Raw genomic sequence first — 23272 nt, 5'->3', positions numbered from 1 at the left:
CAGCACAGACATTGTTAGTTTCAATGTCTGCGTGGAAGCCCGTTGCTGTAATAATAGGCGCTAATTGCTCTTCCTAAGAAGGACGATTACTGCATCCCTGGCTATTAGCACTCTGTAGTGAGTCCGTATCAAACTGTTAGCATTTCTATCAAAAGTGTTGGCTAGATCTAGACACTTCGGTGGGCAGTACACGCTACTCGTGTATTGTCTCCCCCACCCACCTTAAACTAATCAACTAGATTGTGAGTGCATTGTGCTGGCATTCTAGTGGCCCCAGGCAGTGTCTGCATTTGCTCTGCTGTCTCTTTCCATATTGTGGTCTGGCAGCCATCTTATGTGTCAAGTGGCCAACTGATGGCTCAATGGCCATCTTGTGTATCCATGTGCCTTATGTCACCCTGCCCTGTGCCATGTCCCACTTCATAAGCATTGTTGATCAAGGTGTTTAAAAATCAACTTGGTAGGAAAGGAGCTCCCCTTAAATACTTCTCCCATGTAGATGACAAATTCCAGAGATTTTGAATATTTCATTGCAAATCAGAATTAAAAAACGTGATTGTAAACTTGTTAAAGTTTGGGGTTAAATTTCCATTCCCTGGCCTTGCACTCAGATCCTGTGTGGTCTAGCTGGTGGGAGTATTTGTAGACATCTTTAACGTCTCCCTACTCTGACATGAGATTCCCACCTGCTTCAAGAAGACCACTATCATCCCAGTGTAAAAGCAAAATCAGGCAATGTGCCTTCATGACTACCATCCAGTGGCTCTGACATCCATTATTATGAAGTTCTTTATGAGGTTAGTAATGATTCACATCAATTCCAGTGTCCCAGATTGCCTTGGTACATTTCACTTCGGCTACAGTCGCAATAGATCCATCTCCCTGAACCTACTCTTATCCCTTGTACATCTGGATAACAAGGGCACCTACATCAGACTCCTATGTATTAACTTTAGCTCCGTCTTCAACACCATAATTCCAACCATACTCCTGTCCAAACTTTGAGACCTAAGACTCTGCTCCCCTCTCTGCAACTGGATCCTTGACTTCTTGACCCATAGACTGCAATCAGTAAGGACAGGCAACAACACTTCCTCCATAATAATCCTTAACACTGTGCCCCACAAGGCTGCATACTCAGCTCCTCAGTACACTCATTATACACTCACAACTGTGTGGCTGATGACAAGTTTGCTGATGACACTACTGCAGTGGGTTGGATGTCAAACAATGACATGACAAAGTACAGGAAAGAGATAGAGCTTAGTGGCATGGTATAAAGATAACAGTCTTCTTCAATGTCAGTGAAATGAAAGAACTGGTCATTGATTTCAGGAAGTGGAGTGCAGGACCCTTCCCTATCTCTATCAATACTACTGAGGTGGAGGTGGTCGAAACCTTCAAGTTCCTAGGAGTAAATATCACCAACAGTCTTTCCTGGTCCACCTGTGTCGATGCAACAGTTAAGAAAGCATACAGAAGACTAGTGAAATTTGGCATGTCCCCATGGACTCTCACCAACTTTTATAGATGGACCACAGAAAGAATCATATCCAGACATCACAGTTTGGAACGGCAACTGCTGTGTCCAAGACTGCAGGAAATTACAGAGAGTTGTGAATACAGCCCAGTCCATCATGAAAACCAGCCTTCCTTGCATTGACTCGATCTACTTCATCAGGAAAGTAGCCAACATAATCAAAGAACCCTCTCACCCCGTTTCTACTCTATTCCACGCTCTTTGACAGGGCAGTGTAGAACTGAGGAAAAATCGCCATCATCTAAAATACTGGACAAGACCTTGGATTTTCCTATTGTCTAAAGTGCTGGACAAAGGCCTGACCATAGGCTGCAACAAACACACACAGAGCAAGAATGATTTCAGTCTGGGACTATTGTTCAACCTGGAAATACAATGTACACCTCCTCTCCAAGAGAACAATTAACCAGACCCAACACACTAGACTGAAACTAATGTTTATACCTCATGCTAACATTTTGGAACCCAACATTCAACTTCAATCAATATTCATTCACCGAGATATCGGGCATTCAACTTCAATCAGAATCCCTTTACATATACTCTTTACATGTACTCTTTCCATTTACAAGAAACTATTTGACCTCAAAGGGAACACCAGACACAAATGGACAACACAGATTTGAGAGAAATACGGGGCACACAGGCTGTATAACTGCCAGCCCTGATCTCAATGGAGAGGAAGAGCCTTTCCATCAAAAAGCTTCTGCAGAAACAGCCTCCCCGCAGGCTTCCAGTCCCAACAAGCAGCCTTGGGACCAAGAACCATAGAGACCCAACATAGTTTGTCTTTCTGATTCAGCTTCTAAGAGCATCATCGCAACAAAGGACACCTGAGTAGGGGAATGCTAACCAAGTGCTATTCAAACAAAACTTCCGAACACAGCCTGTTCCAAGCCAAGAGAACCAACGGCAAGAACCTCAGCAACTGGGCGCAGTTTGAAACTGTGTTTTGTCAATGGTGAGCTGAAACTCCTGAGACCCCAAAGTTTCCATCCTAGCTAGCAGGGAGAGGAAGGTGGGTGGTGACGGTGCAGGGAACCCCAAGGATAGGAAGTCTGATTAAAGCATCTATGATTAAAACTGTGTTTAGCTTCTAATAGTGTTTAAACTTTGTTTAATGTTAATAGTGTGTTTAATTACTGCCCTCTGTATAATTGCAAGCGTTAATTTCACTGTTTATTACATTTGCTTTTATTTCTTTTATTATACTTACTTTTGTATGTTATAAGCACAGAGATTCTTTTGCCCTGAAATACCTGCCGACTATCTTTTTCACTTCACATTCCTAAATAAGTCCAGAGTTAGAATCAGGGATCTGGGGATAATTCACACCACCTAAAAATCAGCAAATTACTGATCGCAAACCAGAACCCTATAGCAGAAGATACAAAAGTTTGAAACCACGAACCAACAGTTTCTTCTGCATTGTTATCAAACTTGTGAACAGACCTCTCATATATTAGAGTTGATCTTTCTCTGCACCTTCTCTATGGCTGTAACACAGCATTCTGCATTCTGATGTACTTATGTAAGGTACAATTTAGTCATAGAGATGTACAGCACGGAAACATACCCTTCGGTCCAACTTGTCCATGCCAACCAGATATCCTAAATTAATCTAGTCCCATTTGCCAGCACTTAACCAATATCCCTCTAAAACCTTCCTATACATATACCCATCCAGATGCCTTTTAAACATTGTAATTGTACCAGCCTCTACCACTTCCTCTGGCAGCTCATTCCATACACGTACCACCCTCTGCATGAAACATTGCCCCTTTGGTCCTTTTAAATCATTCCCCCCTCACCCTAAACCTATGCCCTAAAGTTCTGGACACCCCCACCCCATGGATAGCACGCAAAACAATACTTTTAAATGTATCTCGTGACATGTGATAATAAGAAATCAAATCAAATCAAATCAAATGGCTTACCTGGCAGTGCACAGATTCCAAGGAACTGGTGGCAGTTCACCACTGATAAAGCCAACCTATTAAATACATAGCAAAGTATTTCTATCTATATATTTTAGCAATTTAATGTGGCCAAATGCAACAGACACTTGCAATAATAAGCATATATTTTAACAATCAGAAAAAGACAATGGATCACTGCTACAAATAAAACCTACAAAGGCCATCACTTAGGCCTATGAATTTCGGACTGGTCTCCGACACTAACCTTGAGTTAGTATTGCCAGTGATTTTCCGTATGTGGGCCTCTTCTTCCCATTATCCAAATATATGAGCAGGTTAAGATAACACATAAACATGCCTGAGAGTAGTGGACTATAATCAAAAAGCTTAGTCTAGCATGAACACTTTTGGACATGAAGGGAGTGGACGAACCAAGAGTGTGGAGGAGATGGATTGTGACCCAAAAAAGGATATTGTATCAATCATACCATAGGAGAAAGTGAGGACTGCAGATGCTGGAGATCAGAGCTTCAAAATGTGTTGCTGGAAAAGTGCAGCAGGTCAGGCAGCATCAAAGGAGATTCTCCTGTTCCTTTGATGCTGCCTGACCTGCTGCGCTTTTCCAGCAACACATTTTTAAGTTCAATCATACGATACTAATCTGGATGTAATCTGAACTCTAATTGATGGATAATGTGAACATTCACCTATAAAATATACTGTAATCATTGTTCTGGCAGTCAGAGGAGAGATGTTGCTCTGTCCTTTGGCTACCCTGCATATACTTCAATAAAGGAAACTGGGAAAAGATTCTGAATATCCAAAATGGATTACTACTCTTGCTGCATCACACATAAAATAACATCATCTGATGACCATTACTATTCTATTATACAAACTGAACATAGTTGTCCTCACTCACCCTCTACATATATTTCTCTCATTTTCTGAGAAGGTGAACTGATTAACATTTTGATAAAACAAAAATACTACTGAAATATCGGTGGGTTTTATTCTTGAAGGAAACTTGCTTCCTGAATGACTTTTTTGTGCAAACAGCTCTGTATTTATATTTTCCTCTTTTGTTCCCCAACTCCACAGCTACTCTTTGTGGTTCATCTTCTGACTTTGTTCCTTCTCCAGGGATTGAATAGTGAAGTTGTCAGTTGAACAGGTTACAGCCCTGCAGCTGTGGAGACCTGGCCAGACTACCTGATCCTGTATGGGACTTCCGTTCTCCCCAATCCTATCTCAATGCCCACTGCAAGTATTTGAAATAAGATTTGAATCCACGTCCTGTCCCAGATTAAGTGTAGCAGTATCAATGGCTGTTCATTATGGCTTGGGTGAGTTTGTTAACGAAATGATATTTTCTATGTCCCAGGATCTCCAGTTTGTGCTTATCAACCAGGTCTTCATTTTTTTGTGAACTTAACATAAAAACAACTATTCAACATTAATTATGTCCAAATTTCTTTTTGATCATGGTTGAAAATGCAGAATGAAACCCAAAATCTGACACCTCAAATTAATTAAAAATGTTGATAGAGAAGTAAATTGATTTTACGTTAATAGCTTCAGGAGCAAAAGGTCAATCAAGACACTAGTCACAATCATATGAATGCATTTAAGCATAATACTGTATCTTGAGAGTTCCTGTGCTCCTTATAACCATAAGTTATCAGGGCAGAATTGGTTCATTCAGCTCATTAAATCTGCTCTGTCATTCAATCATATCTATGTGTCATTGCAAACATAGCAACAATGCCCTCAACTTCTTCATCTAGATTGTTAATGTATAATGAGAATAGTTGTGGTCCCAACACTAGTAGACTTGAATTCTGCTAGTCACCCACTGCAATCCTGAGGAAGACTCCTTCACCCTACTCTCTGCCTTCTACTATTCAGCCAATTCTCTATGCATGCCAGTACCATGTGCCTAATTTAGTTTCTGCCTCATATCCTGACTACTGCTGTACACAACTCCCATCAGGGTAGTTGTTCCTTTGTGGTTCCTCAACTCTACCCACACAGATTTGACATCTTATGACTTTTATCGCTTCTCACTATTGATTTAAGTTCATTTCTTACTAACAAGGCAACCCCACCCCCTCCGCCATCTGCATGTCCTTCTGAGAGGATGTATATCCTTGGATGTTTAGGTTCCAGCTCGGATCCTCTTGCACTCATGTCTCTGTCTACCCAAAACATCCTACCTATAAATTTCAATCTATGCTAAAAACTCATTTACCTTATTTCATATACTGTGCACATTGAAGTACAACACCCTCAGATCTGCGCTGACTGCCCCTCGTTCTCATAGTTGCCCTTTATCTGCTATGCCTGAAGTTAGACTCCTGACCATTTCCATACCTTCTAGTTGTTCAGGAAACTTAAGTAACTTCTTCTGGGACCTCCCACTCTTTTAACTAATTTAAAGTCCTTGTGACCTCAAAATGTGCCATTAGTTCGTCTACCTTATGCATTAAAATACAAATCCTTTAAGATTGTTCTGCTATGAAGTTTCCTTGGGAGAATATAACACTCACCCATTCTGCTCCTTCCTTTTATTTTCTGGTAACTCAACCCTATCAGTTTTCCTTGACCTCTAATTTCTTCTAGGGGATAGTGTTATTGTGGTACTATTACTGAGTTGGCAATCCAGGGCAGCAGACTAATGTTCTCGAGACACAAGTTCAAATCCTATCACCTGAAATTAAAAACCACTGTCGGTAAGGGTGATCATGAAACTAATAGATTGTACAACTGTTATAAAAGCTCATCTGGTTCATCAATGTTTTTAGGGAAGGAAATCTGCCAGCCTTGCCCATCCAGCTGGATCAACAGCAATGTGGTTGACCAGTAAATGCCCCCGAAATAATTTATTTGTACTCAACTACAATAGAAAAGTCAAAAAGGAATAAAACAGGTGGTCCATTGGGCTTTGAACTAGGCCCCAGAAATGTCACTGACACATCCTTCCACTGCAAAGTCCATCTTTTTAACATCCAGGATCGTGTGACAAAGCTCTGGAGAGCCATCTTCAACAGACAACTCAAGTAACAACTTGACATAGTCCAACTCACCGAATCACACAATACACTCACTGTCTCAGACTCTGCCATTGCCAGAGGAGGCACCATGGTATACATTCAGGAGCTCTGGAACCTTTTCAAATACAGGTAAGGAAACCTGCTACATGCAACCTGCCGGTCTCCCTCAGCCGATGAATCACTCTTCCACATTAAACAGAAATTGCAAGAAACATTGAAGGTAGAAAGGACAAATCATCAAGTCTGGGATACCAGCAGCAGCATAGCTATATTGAGCCACAATCTGTAATTTCATGGTCTGGCAAATCCCTCACTTTATTCAAACAATGTAATAGCATTGAAGACAGTTCAAAAAGGGCATTAACTATGTTGATTCCTGGGGATGAAGAGGTTGACTTATCAAAAACAGCTAAACAGATTACCCCAGAGATGAGGGGTTTGTCATATGAAAAGAGATTCAACAGTTTAGGCCTATACTGTCTGGAATGATTCCTTTTGTGGGGCATTCTAGGATGAGAGGTCATAATTTTAGGATAACGGCTAGCAAACTTAAAACAGAATTCACTACCCCAAAACGTGTGGATGCTGGCACAGTAAATAAATTTAAGGAGGAGTTAGACAGATTTTTAATTGGTAATGGGTTGAAGGGTTATGGGGAGAAGGTAGGAAAATGAGGGTGAGTGAGATATCAGCCATAATCGAATGGCAGAGCGGACTCGATGGACCGAATGGCCCAATTCTGTTCCTATATATTATGAATGTATAAACTTATGAAGATTAGGCCTTAATTCATTAGAATTTAGAACAAACTTATTGAAACATACAAGATTCGGAGGGGGCTTGACATGGTAAAGGTTGAGAAGATATTTCTACCTGTGCAGGATTCTTGAACTAGGGGACACAGTTACAGAGCTAGGAAATAATTGTTTAAAATAGATGAGATGAAATTTCTTCTCCCAGAGGGTAATGAATCTCTGCGATTTTCTGCCTCAGAGTTGTGGAGGCTACATCACTGAAAGTATTTAAAGAGGAGGTAGATATAAAGGAGTTGAAGGCTATGATGAGCTGAACAGAAGAGGTGTTTAGGCCTGGGGTGGATCAGCCAAGATTTTATAGAAAGGCAGGGTAGGTTTAAGTGGTTACTCCTGCTCCTATTTCTTTTGTTCTCACAATTATCAAGCCAGGGGTTCAACAAGTGCAAGTGAGTAAGCCATTAGCAGCGATATGCATTCCTAAAAATGAAATGCCAAACTTGTTATATTGTAACACAAGGCTACATTTATGACATACAACACATAGAGCATGTGGTAGATCCAAGCAATCCCACAAATCAACAGATCAGATTTAAGCTCAGCATCCAGTCATGAACAGTGGTACATAATTGAACAACTAACAAAAGGAGGATGATCCACAGGTAAGCCAATCCTCAGTGATGGGCAGTGTGGTGTCATTGGTTTTCCTTTCTTATTGAAGATGGCTGTTTTCTGCATGGAAATTGTGGATTGCAGAGCTGCCCAGCTTTTCATAGTGTGGGCAAAGATACATTGTCTGATTTTCTTGGGACTACCCAATCTTTCTAGCTTGATATTTATCTTCAACTATTCTACTGTTTGCTATTTGTTGGAAACAATACCATGAATTAAGATAACTCCCCAATTAGTTCTTTATTGAGCTTCTCTTTCCCAATTCATGATGGACAGGCCACACTTTCTGAAGTTCACCTTCAAGGAGTAGCCTCAGCCTATTCTCCAATTTGTGAATACACAACTGCCTTAGGGAGCTCATTGTCAGTCAGATATACTCCACATTCATTCCATCTGTGCTGGGCTCAAGTGTAAAATGTTTCAATTCCAGGCATTGCTGCTGTTTAAGTGCCTCACTGTTGTGAACTTTGTCCTCACATTCCAGATTCATGAAGTTCTAAAAGTTACTTTGTACAGAACCTGTCCAACTGCTTAATACATCAAGAGTAAGTAGTCCATGCCTCGTCAACATAAAGGATAGATGGTAATATCATTGCTTTGAAAACAGCATGTTTTATTGTAAGTTTGATATCCGGTTTCCTCCACAGTTCCAAAAATAGGCAAATGCTGAGCTTGCACTGATAATTCTATTTGTCACTTAGTTATCAATGCAGACATTTCTAATGATTAAGCTTCTGAGATGGGTGGTTTATTGTATTCAGGATGTGCCATTGATTGTTAATAGTAAGTGGTGTAGAGTCAGAGTTTGGTGCTAGTTGAAGGAATGTAGCTGTTTTCTTTAAAGTGATGGTTAACCCATAGCTGTCAGTACTTTGAAGTCCACGACTCTTCAAAAACCCATGCTCACAGTGTGAAATTAGCTCAGAGTCATTACCAACAGAAATTCCTGTTCTATCATCTTCTATATCTTACGCTGAGGATTTCAACTGTTTCAGATTGAAGAGATGGCCATCTGATTTGAATTGGATGCATATTCCAAAAACACATATTTTGGAAAGGCAGGAACTAATTATTGATAGTCAACATGGCTTTGTGCGTGGGAAATAATGTCTCATGAACTTGATTGAGTTTTTTGAAGAAGTAACAAAGAGGATTGATGAGGGCAGAGTGATAGATGTGATCTGCATGGACTTTAGTAAAGCATTTGACAAGGTTTCCCATGGTAGACTGGTTAGCAAGGTTAGATCTCATGGAATACAGCAAAAACTAGCCATTTGGATACAGAACTGGCTCGAAGGTAGAAGACAGAGGGTGGTGGTGGAGGGTTTCTTTTCAGGCTGGAGGCCTGTGACTAGTGGAGTGCCACAAGGATCGGTGCTGGGTCCACTGCTTTTCAACTTTTATATAAATGATTTGGATATGAACATAGGAGGTATAGCTAGTAAGTTGGCAGATGACACCAAAGTGGAGGTTGTAGTGGACAGCAAAGAAGGTTCACAGCTCCTTGAAAGTAGATAGGTAGATAAGATAGTGAAGAAAGCGTTTAGTATGCTTTCCTTCATTGGTCAGAGTATTGAGTACAGGAGTTGGGAGGTCATGTTGCGGCTGTACAGGACATTGGTTAGGCCACTGTTGGAATATTGGGTGCAATTCTGGTCTTCTTCCTATCGGAAGGATCTTGTGATATTTGAAAGGGTTCAAAAAAGATCTACAAGGATGTTGTTAGGGTGAGGATTTGAGCTATAGGGAGAGGCTGAATAGGCTGGGCCTGTTTTCCCTGGAGCGTCGGAGGCTGAGGGGTGACCTTATAGAGGTTTATAAAATTATGAGGGACATGGATAGGATAAATAGACAAAGTCTTTCCCCTGGGGTCAGGGAGTCCAGAACTAGAGGGCAGAGTTTTAGGGTGGAGTGGAAAAGTGCATTAGAGAGACCTAAAGGACAACTTTTTCACATAGAGGGTGGTGCATGGAATCGGCTGCCAGAGGAAGTGGTGGGGACTGGTACAATTATAGCATTTAAAAGGCATCTGGATGAGTTTATGAATAGGAAGCGTTTAGAGGGCTATGGGACAAGTGCTTGCAAATGAGACTAGATTAGGTTAGGATACTAGGTGGGTATGGACGAGTTGGACTGAAGAGTCTGTTTCCGTGCTGTACATTTCAATGACTCTCTAAATGCCCCTGAAAGCCTGGTAGCAAAGATTTTGCTGATGAACACGGCGGTCAGTGTACTCGCCTCTGTCAGCAACATTGACTGTCTATCCATTATGAAACTGCTTTATCAGATATACGGCTCTGTCAGGACATACGAGTTTAGCTAAAACTTTTTACAGGCTTTGGGGTGAACGTTTAGCAGAAATCAGACAAGTGTCAATCTTGGTGAGTTGTGTCCAGGGTATCTTTCTGTGGAGCTCTAGCAAGATTTCTCAAATCTTTTCTCCAAAACCCACTTCATTATCCTTGCACCATGTTTCTATGGCACCCCACTTGTCCTATTTTCCCTCTCGCCACTCCCTCAATCTCCTGGGATTTCAAGTGCTGTCAACTAGGAGTTTCCCTTCACTATATACGTTGTGGGAGGCAAGTCAAAAAGAAATACTTCAGGGCACATAAGTGACACAGCTGATGCTTCACTGCAAATACAAGGGCACAATTTATAATTGTATTGCGATTTAAGAATCAAGGTGCACAAATTACCTGTCCTTAGTATCATTCCATCGTCGAACCTTGTCTCCTCGCAGAAATAGTTGTATCATCTATAGCTATGGGTGAGGTGCCAGAACACTGGAGGGTGGCTAATGTTGTGCTATTATTTAAAATAGGTTGCAAGGAAAGCCAGGGAAATACTTACTAGTGAGCCTAATGTCAATGGTGGTTAAGGTGGGGGGTTTGAGGGGATTCTGAGAGACAGGATCGACATGTATTTGGAAAGGCGAAAGTGAGGACTGCAGATGCTGGAGATCAGAGTCAAGATTAGAGTGGTGCTGGAAAAGCACAGCAAGTCAAGCAGCATCCAAGGAGCAGGAAAATCGACGTTTCGGGCAGGAGCCCTTCATCAGGAATCTGTATTTGGAAAGGCAAAGACTGATTAGGGATAGTCAGCATGGCTTTGTTCATGGGAAATAGTGTCTCACAAACTTGATTGAGCTTTTTCAAGAGGTGGCTAAGATGATAGATGAAAGCAGAGTGGTAAAAGGTTCTATGTGGACTTTAGCAAGGCCTTTGACAAGGTTCTGCATGGTAGACTGGTTTGTAAGGTTAGATCACATGAGATCCAGGGAAAGCTAGCCAACTGAATACAATATTGGCTTGACAGTAGTAGACAGAGGGTCATTATTCAGTCTGGAGACCTGTGACCAGTGGTAAGCCACAAGGATCCACTGTTGTTCACCATTGTTATAAACAATCTGCATATAGGAGGCATGTAGGTTTGTGGATGGTATAGTGAACTGTGAAAAAGGTTATTTAAGATTTCAATTGGATTTTGATCAAGTGGGCCAATGGACCAAGGAATGGCAGATGGAGTTTAATTTACATAAATGCGAGATGTTGCATTTTGGTAACACGAACCAGGCAGGACTTACACAGCTAATGGTAAGGCCCTGAAGAGGGAAAGATTTAAAAAGGGTCGTGGAGGGGCAATGTTTTCCACATAGAGGGTGGTACGTATATAGAATGAGCTGCCAGAGGAAGTGTAAGAGGAGTATATTTATATTTAAAATACATTTGGACAGGTACATGGGTAGGAAAGGTTTAGAGCGATAAATGCAGTCAAATGGGACTGGTTCGGTTTAGGAAACCTGGTCAACATGGACGAGTTGGGCTGAAGGGTCTGTTCCTGTGCTGTATGAGTCTATAACTCAACTCGTCCCTAAACCTCAATGTAGCCCAATACCTTCACAATTCCACATTAAACAAACACATGTTGGAAAGCATCCAAATGGTTGAAACCTTTCACTTTTATTCACTAGCATAAAAAAACAGAAAGAAAACTTGCATTTGCTTTGAAGAAACTGACAATGATCATTTGCCTTTCAAACAGCAACAAATTTACAGTCAGTGGGTGATCCCCATACCCAGCTCACATCAGTTGGAATTGAATGTCAGTGAAGTCCTTCCTGGATTGTTTTGTGTGACACTACAGCTCTCTTATCATGCAGAAGATGATTTCCTAGCCACTTAGTGTCCTCATTTTCCTCCTCAGATGACTGCTGCCATACTCCCAACTTCTGAGAGATCATCACATTCCCTGTTCCATATGGCATGTTAAGATTGTGTGCCACTCTGTCTATAATGCACTGCAAGGACACCTGATATTGATCCAAGTCTGGTCTCATCCTCAGACTCTCTTGAGAGAGTATCTGTAATTGGAAGTCACAGTGTGAAAATAGAGAGTTGCCAATTAATGACAGAGACAAAGATTTTTGTTCTCAGAGAATATTGGAACTCTCCTCATCAAAATGTGGTGGAAGAAGAGTCTCTGAATATTTATGAGGCAAAAGTATCAAGAAGATTCTCAATAAACAATGACATGAGAGGTTATCAGGGGTAGGCAGGATTGTGGAGTAATCAGATCAGTGGAGCAGAGTGAAAGGACTGAGAAAGCTACTCCTGCTCCTAACTTGTATGTTTGTAGAATACCAAAATGGGATTAGAAACTCTAGTTGAACCCTCGACAAGTTATTAATGTATGGTTCATCTATCATTGTGTCTTCAACATTTACTGAGTCTGAAGTACAATAAAAAGAACATTTCTAAGCTGTAAGCATACTTAAATAGTGGTGAGAGTTAAGCAAGTCAAGTGAAACTGTGAAAAAGGGACATTGATGAAAACTTTCTTGGAAAACATATTGATTTCTTGGAATGTGAATTTGTTACTTTTAAAAACTCAATAGACATTGAGAATGTTACAAAAAGTACAGAGTTTAAATATTGATGAGAAAAGAGACAGGTTCCTGAAGTTTTTCATCTTTTACTTATCAGGACAAATACAAAAATACGAAATTTCAAATGATCACAACAATTAAATGTATAGGATAAAATGGTGCTGATTGTTTAAAAATTAACTCCAATTGGCCAAGACATTGTCATTGAGAAAGCAATGGGGAATAATAGGTTTCCCAAGCCCCAAGGTAACTTTTTAAAATCATAAGGTCCGAACATACACCATTTTATTTGCTGAGAACAGGCCCCTATCCCTGTGTCTATGTAGCTTCTAGCAAATCTAAATGAGCCGCATTATTAAGATAATGGACCAATTATCTTAAATTGATGATCACTGTAGCTATTTGCACACAGGATTATTCAACGAGTGCTGCCCAATCATGGAATCTAATTTAAGCTGTGTTTGCTAACACTGCAGAGAATACACACTATTGCCTGCAAACATGCATCACTGAACGAGGAGGGGTTTGTGAAGGACCAGATGATTGGCTGAGATAGGTGGAGGTTGTGGAAAGAGTGTGATATTGGGTTGGAGGGTGAGAGAAATCCCTCTTGTTCCCAGCCCCAGCCTTGTCCATTCTCTCCCCCATTCACAGCCCCGCTAATTTCCATTTCTATGTCACACCCGATGCAACAATGGAACCATGAACATGTAAGTTTCCGAGTGTGTGAGCATACAAGTGCCCTGTAGTTCTAGTGTCAGCAGACACTGCCTGCCTCAAATTTAATAGCAGATGTTTTTGTTTAGGGTTTGCAGGCACAGACTGATAGAATATAAACTGTACTCAATGTATTGTGACAACTGAATGATTGGACTGTTTGATTCAATCAGCCAATTTTTTAAAGACATTTTTCAGGTCAGTCTTTGGCTAGCTTGTGTGTTTGCACAATAGACACAGACTAATGACCTGATCAAGACCATCATTGTCCTGCAGGAAAACTCTGATGCAATCTAATTCTGTGTTAACTGTGCAAGGTTAGCAAATGGCGAGTGCACTATTTACGAGATTTCAGTTAAGGCCAATCTTATAGCATGTGGAGCTACATGAATCTCAATGTGTAAACTGATTGATGAAGGCAGGCTTGTAGAAGTCAACAGTGAAGAATCCATTAATGTATTTCTCAGCTAGTCCATCGAGGGAAGACAGTGAGTTGCTCCATCTCAAATGTGAATTTGAGTCTGGGATGGAGCTTCAGCAACATGTCATTCATCTCAGCGATATTCAAGAATTATGATAGTACAGCAATTATATAGTCCCACAATGAAGAAAATTGCAATGTAATTCTTAATCTCAGTAACATTCCATCTGACTGAGGTGAGTGGTGCCATGCATTAATGTGTGTACAGAGAACAAACATATTGGCAAAGTGGTAGCAATGAATTTGGTGCAGATACTTACCAGGCTACTTGCAATGGCAATTGGTTCTGTTCTTCGGAGTCCTCGTCTGAAGAGTCAAATTCACTTGTTCTCATTGTGCCTGTCTAAAGAACATTTTTAAATGACTTTCTCGAGTCAACTGCAGTGCAAATTCATGAGGTTAAACTTAATAAAGAAAACAAATCATCTAGAATATGGTAATGTTTCTAATTCATGCTCACTAACCAGACAGCATATTATCTCGATTAGAACAGGAACTCCTACACATTATAAATAGAACTGCTTGAAATGCTGGATATTGTATCAAAACAATTTGATACTGTGTGTATGTATTTATTTATACTTTTAGACAAGGAGGCCATGCTGCAAATTAAGCTTTAATGCAATCTTGTTGAATCTGATACACCAACATTTTAGTGACTGTACCACAAAGCTGGAAGTGATCTATGGTCATCAGATTCTGGCCTCTTGAACATCCCCAAGTTTAATCACTCAACCATTGGACTCACTCCTTCAACTGCGAAAACCTTAAGCTCTGGAATCCCTTCCCTACAGATGTTCCTTAAAATTTATCTGTTGGACATTGCATTCAGGCACTAAATAAACGCAAGTTTTGTCAAATACACATTTTGTTATGCAAGTAAGTAATCTGACACGCATTGTAAATTTATCAGCATGTGTACTTACAGGCAGATGTTTTGATTCTCTCAATTATTACAAATATAATCTGAATATTTCTCTGGAGTGACAAGATAGCACATTGTGCATCTGTGCCACAGTCAAAATGGGTATTCCAATTATCGTTAGTTATAATAGTTTTACTTTGCATCTGTAGTGCAGAAAATTGGCCCCCATACTTTACAACCACTTGTAGTTATATAGTACCTAAATAAAATGTCCAAGGGGCACTTAAAATGCTAGATTTGACATAGCCAAAGGTAATCTTAGAGTAGATTACCAAAATCTGATCAACGAGTCAAATTTTAAAGGAGCATCTGTAGGGAAGGGATTATAAGAAGCTTATAGCCTTGTCACTGAAGGAATGACTACAATGGTTGAGTGATTAAATTCAGGGAGGTTCAAGAGACCAGAATTTGATGACTACAGATTATCTCATGGGTTGGGGGACTAGAACAGATTACCAGGTCAGAGAGAGACTACATAGTGGAGCAATTTGAAAGCAAGATGAGTATTTTAAGGCTAAGACATTGCTTGACTGGAAACCAATGCAAGTCTGTGAGCACAGGCATGAGAGGCATATAGAGTCTGTCACGCATGCTGTTAACTCAAATATAGTGTTAGTCATGCTGATTAACTTGACTCTATACAGGGGATTATAAACTACCTAAAGTAGTAACCAATACAAACACAACCAATCAAATCATGCTTATATAAACAATCAATGGCAAAACAGACAAATCAAATTATCAATCGACTTTTTCAAAATTGCTTCTGCCAGACTTTATTTCCCTCACTTAAGTGTATAGAACTGGCACATGAAATCTAAAATAAAACTTCTCAAATTTACACAATATGTGCTAAAAATATCCTGTCCCAAGTCTTCATCTTGTACTACTTCTTTCTTGGCAACTTCATATCTGCTTCAATCTCAAGAAAGTTCACCAGCATTTAGTGTACTGGAGACTTCCATGTTCTGTTGGTAGGAAGGCAACGTGGAAGTGTATGATTGGAACCAGGTGGACCTCATTAACTATGAAGTTCTTGATTGGGGTTGTTAACCTGGGCCAATCATGAAAGGCCTGGCTGACCAATATGACCAGGGATTACATAGCAGGCAGGGCAGCGGTAGATGTCCAGTACGTGGCCACCGCCATCCGACGCCTTAAAACGGCGGTGCTCGAACCTGACGTAGTAAAAGAGGGAAAAAAAATGACCAGGGATTACAATCTCCTCGGTTGAGGACTGACTCCAAGCTGGCTATCAAAGCCAGTGTGCTGTGCACTAGAGCATAAATGGGATCTGGCACCTATGCAGCTTTTTTCAGAGGCAATGGGAGAAAACGGGACATGCCTGAAGAACATTTGCTTGCAACTTTCATCTTGGAGATGGAGTAAGCATTTTTGGCATCGTGTCTTTATTTGAGAAGCTTGACTCATTTGATTTTTCTGGGCAAATGACATTGGGGCAGACGAAAAGCAACGAGTAATCCTTCTGACTGCATGTGGACCCAGAGCATTCTTGGTTATAAAGGGGTTAACTTTCCCAAAGGCACTGGACAGAAAACTTTCCAATAGTTGACAAAGTTGGTTGAGGTATATTACGATCCTAAACCTTCTCTATTCCTGAAAGACTATCAATTTTATTTGGGTGTTAGAGAACTTGGGGGAATCCATATTGGGATTTTTAAACGAGGTTAGCACAACATGGTTTGTGATTTGGGTTAGCCCTGAATGAGAAGTTATGAGCATCATTTGCAATACACAAACTCCCAGAAGTATTGGTCATGGACAATGGGACGTCAATTACCAGCAGAAAATTCCAATATTTCCTAAAGTCTAATGGTATTCAGAGCATTAGGACAGCTCAATATCCTCTATCGTCTAATGGTCTAGCGGAAAAAGTGATCCAAATGCCAAAGGCAGGCTTAAAGAAACAGCCTACAATGTCAATTGAAACCAAACTGTTCCTGTTCAACTCTAGGTCCACCCCACATGCAACTACATGGCTCCAGCAGTGTTGGTGATGGGTGGAAGACTCCACACCAGGTTAAACCTGATATTCCCAGACTGTTGGGGGGGGGGGGGGGGGGGGGCGTGTTGAGCAGAGGGGGAGAAGGGTGAAAGAGCAGCAGGAACACCATTGCTGGCCACATGCCTCCTTGAAGTGAGACAGACAATTTAATTCAGGGGATGACATTTGGTGCCCAAACCATGGAAATGACCCTGTATGGGTACGAAGTGAGGTTGATGTGAGGTCAGGTCCCATGACTTACAAAGCTCAGGTCAGTGATACAGTCATAAACAAACATGTGGATCATCTGAAAGCTGTTACCACACAAATGAGGCAGGAGCAAAACATGTCTGGTCCCACAGAACAGCCAGAAGGCCTGGCAGAAACCGCAGGTGCTCCCTCTCCACCTAGTGTTGAGGAAACCTCAGCATCCGAAACATTAGCGCCAGAAGAAGAGGAGACTCTTCCAAGACGTTCCGGATGCAAGACACGAGCCATAGGCCAGTTCACATCGCCAATGTCTGAGTCAGAGTTGGAGAAACCAGTCCCAGTGCAAAAGTATCACAAGAGAAGCTACAAGCAGCAGACCAGGCCTACATCCCCCGAGGGTGGGGTGGAGTGTGGGTGTGGGATGGAACTACGTTAACTATGAGGTTCTTGATTGGGTTTCCTGGGCCAATCAGGAAAGCCTTCTTTTATTTCAAAAATATACTTTAGTCATAAAATTATTTGGATCTCTTTACAATTGGTCATGCCATTCTTGTGCACACATTACATTGCTTTACATACAGACACCAAAATTTATTTTTCAGATATATAAGTCTGTACATTTACTATCCAGCTCTTCTGCTGAGGCTTCAGTGGAGCCCATATGACTGCGCGGGCCCCCTGTTCTTAAGCAGGCAGATGTTACACGGTTGACTTTCCCCACCGCGCCTTGGCGGCAGCTGCCCCAAGCTTCAGCGCGTCCCTCAACACGTAGTCCTGGACCTTGGAATGTGCCAGTCTGCAACACTCAGTCGGGGTCAACTCCTTCAGCTGGAAGATCAACAGTTTTCGGACCGCCCAGAGAGCGTCCTTCACCGAGTTGATGATCCTCCAGGCACAGTTGATGTTCGTCTCGGTGTGCGTCCCAGGGAACAGGCCGTAGGGCATGGAGTCCTGCGTCACGGCGCTGCTCGGGACGAACCTCGACAAACACCACTGCATTCCTCTCCAGACTTCCTCTGCATAGGCATATTCCAGAAGGAGGTGTGTGACAGTCTCGTCCCCCCCGCAGCCGCTTCGAGGGCAGCGTGCGGTGCGGCTGAGAGTCTGGGCGTGCATAAAGGATCTCACAGGCCGAGCCCTTCTCACAACCAGCCAAGCCATGTCTTGGTGCTTGTTGGAAAGTTCTGGCGATGAGGCATTCTGCCAAATGGCTTTGACAGTCTGCTCAGGGAACCGCTCGATAGGATCAGCTCTCTCCTTTTCCCGAAGGGTCTCAAGGACACTACGTGTTGACCACTTCCTAATGGACTTGTGGTCAAAGGTGTTTTTCTTCATAAACTTCTCCACGAAGGACAGGTGATACGGAGCGGTCCAACTACTCGGAACGTTCCGCGGCAGCGAGGCCAGGCCCAACCTTCGTAACACCGGGGATAGGTAGAACCTCAGTAGGTAGTGACACTTGGTGCTTGCGTACCGGGGATCCATGCACATCTTGATGCAGCCACACACAAAGGTGGCCATCAGGGTGAGGGTGGCATTGGATGTATTTTTTCCCCCATTGCCCAGATCATTATACATTGAGTCCAAGCCTTCACTCTCCAATATGACCAGGAGATTACAATCTCCTCAGTTGAGGACTGACTCTGAGCTGGCTGGTCATAGTCACTATACCGTGCACTAGTAAATAAAGGGTGACTTGGTAATGGGACACCGGACTCTATACAGTTATTTGAGGGAACTATAGATTTTACCCTGTCTCTGAATAAGCAGGCAAAAAAAATCCCTATTCTCTCTGGATACTGTGTGGAGAGCCACATAACTACCAATCTAGAGAAACATTCAAAGTTTGTGAGAAGATTTGTAGCTCGGGTGCTCGTTGTTGTGGTTCTGTTCGCCGAGCTGGGAATTTGTGTTGCAGACGTTTCGTCCCCTGTCTAGGTGACATCCTCAGTGCTTGGGAGCCTCCTGTGAAGCGCTTCTGTGGTGTTTCCTCCGGCATTTATAGTGGTTTGTCTCTGCCACTTCCGGTTGTCAGTTCCAGCTGTCCGTTGCAGTGGTTGATATATTGGGTCCAGGTCGATGTGCTTATTGATTGAATCACTACCAGGGACACCAATAGTATCACTACCAGGGACACCATCACACAAACTGGCTAAAGAACTACAGCAGAAACTGAAACACCTGATCAGCGGATCCTTGTTCTATATAGTCAACACAGGAATTCTTGGACATCATCAGAAATACACACATAGACAAGGAAGAAACCATGGTCTCATTCAATGTAAGGCACTGTTCACCTCTATCGACAAAACCCTAGCCAGAGAAACAATAGCCAACCTGCTGGACATACAGAACAGACAACAAGACGGGGAACCTATCAACAAAGATGGCATACTCAAACTATTGGACCTGTGCCTCACAACACACTTCACATTCAAATATATGAACAAATCAACGGTGGGCTCACCCATCTCTGGACTCCAAGCAGAAATGGTAATGCAAAGGTTAGAACAAACAGTCTTACTGCAAATTCAACCCAAACTCTGGGTCAGATACGTTGATGACACCTTTGTAATCATTAAAAACACAGAAATAGAGAACACACACCGGATCATCAAGGCCACACTCACAGGAATCCGATTCACTAGAGAGGAAGAAAAGGATAACCAACTCCCATTCCTAGACGTGTTGGTACAGAGAGTACCTAACAGAGAATTCACCACAAAGGTATACAGGAAAGCCACTCACACAGATCAAGTCCTGAACTATGAAAGCAACCACCCCAACACACGCAAAAGAAGTTGCATCAAGACACTGTTCAAAAGGGCCACAACACACTGCAGTACACCAGAACTCAAAAAGAGGAAGAAGAACACCTATACAATGTATTCGCCAAAAACAGATACCCGCGCAATTTCATCAACAGATCCCTCAGGGAAAGACAACGGAACAAGGACATGCCGCAACCTAAAGGACTAGCCACACTACCATACATCAAAAGCATTTCCGAATTGACAGCCAGACTACTGCGACCACTAGGACTCATAACAGCACACAAACCAACAGCCACTCTCAAATAACAACTCAGCAGAACGAAGGACCCGATACCCAGCATGAGCAAAACCATTGTAGTGTACAAAATCCCATGCAAGGACTGCACAAAACACTACATAGGACAAACAGGAAGACAGCTAACGATCCGCATCCATGAACACCAACTAGCCACGAAACGACACAACCAATTATCCTTAGTAGCCACACACGCAGATGACAAGCAACATGAGTTTGACTGGGACAACACTACTATTATAGGACAAGCCAAACAGAGAACAGCCAGGGAATTCCTAGAGGCATGGCACTCATCCACGATTCAATCAATAAGCACATCGACCTGGACCCAATATACCGACCACTGCAACGGACAGCTGGAACTGACAACCGGAAGCAGCAGATTCAAACCACTACAAATGCCGGAGGAAAGATCACAGAAGCGCTTCACAGGAGGCTCCCAAGCACCGAGGATGTCACCTAGACAGGGGACGAAACGTCTGCAACACAAATTTCCAGCTTGGCGAACAGAACCACAACAACTAGGGAAACATTCAACAATAATTATGCTTAATTGACCATGGGATGTGTTTACCACAGAATGTTGCTGAACAGGCTTTAAGGAACAGACCAAGTTTATAGATAAATATTGTACTACAGTCCTGTTCCAGGCTCCAAGTCCAATTTGAGCAACATCACAGCTCAACATTAAAAATAGAAACTCAAGTCTTTCAAAGATGCATGAAAAACATTTGCAGACACATAGTTTAAAGGGGTAACTTATTAGGTTCAAGAGAGAAGTTGAGAAGGAAATTAATAGAACCGATTGCGTTGTAATGAAACTGGAATGCAGCAGATGGATTTTATAGATGAACAAATACAAAGCAAAAACACTGCTACCCTTCCTTCAATAAGATTTTCTTTGAAAGCTACTTTGTCCACCATACTCCAAAATTTGAAAGTCAGCCACTGAAATTACAACTCCCATGTCACACCATCCAGTGAAACCTCATACCCCCATGTCACACCATCCAGTGAAACCTCATACCCCCGTGTCACACCATCCAGTGAAACCTCATACCCCCGTGTCACACCATCCAGTGAAACCTCATACCCCCGTGTCACACCATCCAGTGAAACCTCATACCCTCATGTCACACCATCCAGTGAAACCTCATACCCCTATGTCACACCAACCAGTGAAACCTCATTCCCACATGTCACACCATCCAGTGAAACCTCATACCCCTATGTCACACCAACCAGTGAAACCTCATTCCCACATGTCACACCATCCAGTGAAACCTCATACCCCCATGTCACACCATCCAGTGAAACCTCATACCCCCGTGTCACACCATCCAGTGAAACCTCATACCCCCGTGTCACACCATCCAGTGAAACCTCATACCCCCGTGTCACACCATCCAGTGAAACCTCATACCCCCGTGTCACACCATCCAGTGAAACCTCATACCCCCGTGTCACACCATCCAGTGAAACCTCATACCCCCGTGTCACACCATCCAGTGAAACCTCATACCCCCGTGTCAAACCATCCAGTGAAACTTCATTCCCCCATGTCACACCATCCAGTGAAACCTCATACCCCCATGTCACACCATCCAGTGAAACCTCATACCCCCATGTCACACCATCCAGTGAAATCCAATATAACACAATCCCAGCACATTTGACCCGCACTCACCAGGTTCACCATGCCTTGCCAGTTTGCCTTGTCCCACTCTTTTATTTCTTAATATATTGTCTCCTTATTCCTATCACTACCTCTTGCAGACTGTCTCCTGAAATCTCTTTGCTCTACCTCCAGTTGTCTTCCAGTGTACTCTTACTGCTGTATCTCGCAGTATCTTCTATAGTGCATTTCTACATCTCTGCTGAGTTTTCCTGATGCTCCATCTCTTGTTATATAACTTCTTACTCTTCTCTCTAACTTCTTTACTGTATAAGCCCTTCTGCTATGCCCCGTGTCAAATTTCTATCCTATTTCTGTCCTGTCTCTGTATCTCTAACTCCAGCCCTGTAACTTCTATATCTAGCTGCTCTCTCTATAACTCCGACTCAAAACGTGTATCTGTCGATGTATTCCCGTACCACTCTCTCTCTATGCCTCTCTCTCTCCCTACCACTGTTATTTCTGTCTATGTATCTCTCTGGGACTCCTGAATCTATCTGCCCTATCTCTCACTCGATTTGTATCTCTCTCTCTCTTTGTATTTCGTTTTCCCCTCACTTTCAATCTCTCTCTTATTCCTGTGTGTATCTATCTCTCTCACACTGTATCTGTCATTCCTCTCTCTGCATCTAAGTACGTATCTACCTTTTTCTATGTATATATATCTCTCTATATAGTTGTCTAAGTCTCTCACTTACCCCTTTCACAAATACGTTTACAGTCGGTTCTTTTTTTAAAAAAAACCTGTATTCCCACGGCCAGCTTTGATTGGCCAATTCCCCACATTCTGGGCGGAGACTGGATGCACAGCTTCTGATTGGCTGGCCTTTGGCGACTTCTCTGTTGTGATTGGACAGTTCCTAGACACGAGTCAGGAAGCAGGAAGCTGGAGGCTGGCTCGTTCTCCAATGCTCAGTGTGTGAGAAATAGAGGGAGAGAAATGTTTGTTGTTTTTATTTTTCCCCCTCACTGCACCCAAGAGGGCTTACAGTAATACTTACGTTTTGCTCGAATGACCCGTAGCTGTGTTTAAATTTTTTTTCTAATATACAATGACAAGACACCATTGTTTAAAGATTTCATTATTAATTTTTTTCCATCAAAAGGAAAACAGCCATATGGTTAATGAAACATTTACAAGCAAAGCCTGTTAAAGGGCGAGAGCGATTTCTAATCTCATGCAAATAAATGTGAATCGTAGAGTGGAGGATGAGTAATGTGCTATGGAGATGAATATTATTTTAAAAGGATCTGGTCAGGTTTATAACAAGGACATAGGGAGGACCCCGTATTCCATTTGGAGAACCAGCAGGATGGATGGTGAAGCACTGAATAGCCTCTTAGGCTGCAGTTTCTGTTTTCCATG

The 23272-nt window shown here is 42.2% G+C and overlaps 1 protein-coding gene across 2 annotated transcripts in view; it reads right to left on the bottom strand.

Moving 5' to 3' along the window:
* cdkn3 (cyclin dependent kinase inhibitor 3) overlaps positions 1-22600 on the bottom strand; it is a 32280-nt gene extending 9680 nt beyond the window's left edge. For both annotated transcript variants that reach the window (XM_043697680.2, XM_043697684.2), the window contains exons 1-3: positions 21919-22600; positions 14283-14365; positions 3478-3533 (exon numbers count right to left, since the gene is read on the bottom strand). In XM_043697680.2, coding sequence (XP_043553615.1) covers positions 3478-3533; positions 14283-14365; positions 21919-21930 — 151 coding nt within the window. In that variant the 5' untranslated portion in view covers positions 21931-22600. The remainder of the gene's footprint in view (positions 1-3477; positions 3534-14282; positions 14366-21918) is intronic.
* Between the last annotated feature and the right edge of the window lie 672 nt (positions 22601-23272).

The sequence above is a fragment of the Chiloscyllium plagiosum genome, unplaced genomic scaffold (assembly GCF_037043375.1).
Source record: "Chiloscyllium plagiosum isolate Xiang-an unplaced genomic scaffold, Cpla_swu_hap1 HiC_scaffold_8, whole genome shotgun sequence".
In the NCBI taxonomy this organism is placed as follows: Eukaryota; Metazoa; Chordata; class Chondrichthyes; order Orectolobiformes; family Hemiscylliidae; genus Chiloscyllium; species Chiloscyllium plagiosum.
Note: the sequence above shows the minus strand (reverse complement) of the source record. Positions and strands in the feature narration are given on the sequence as shown.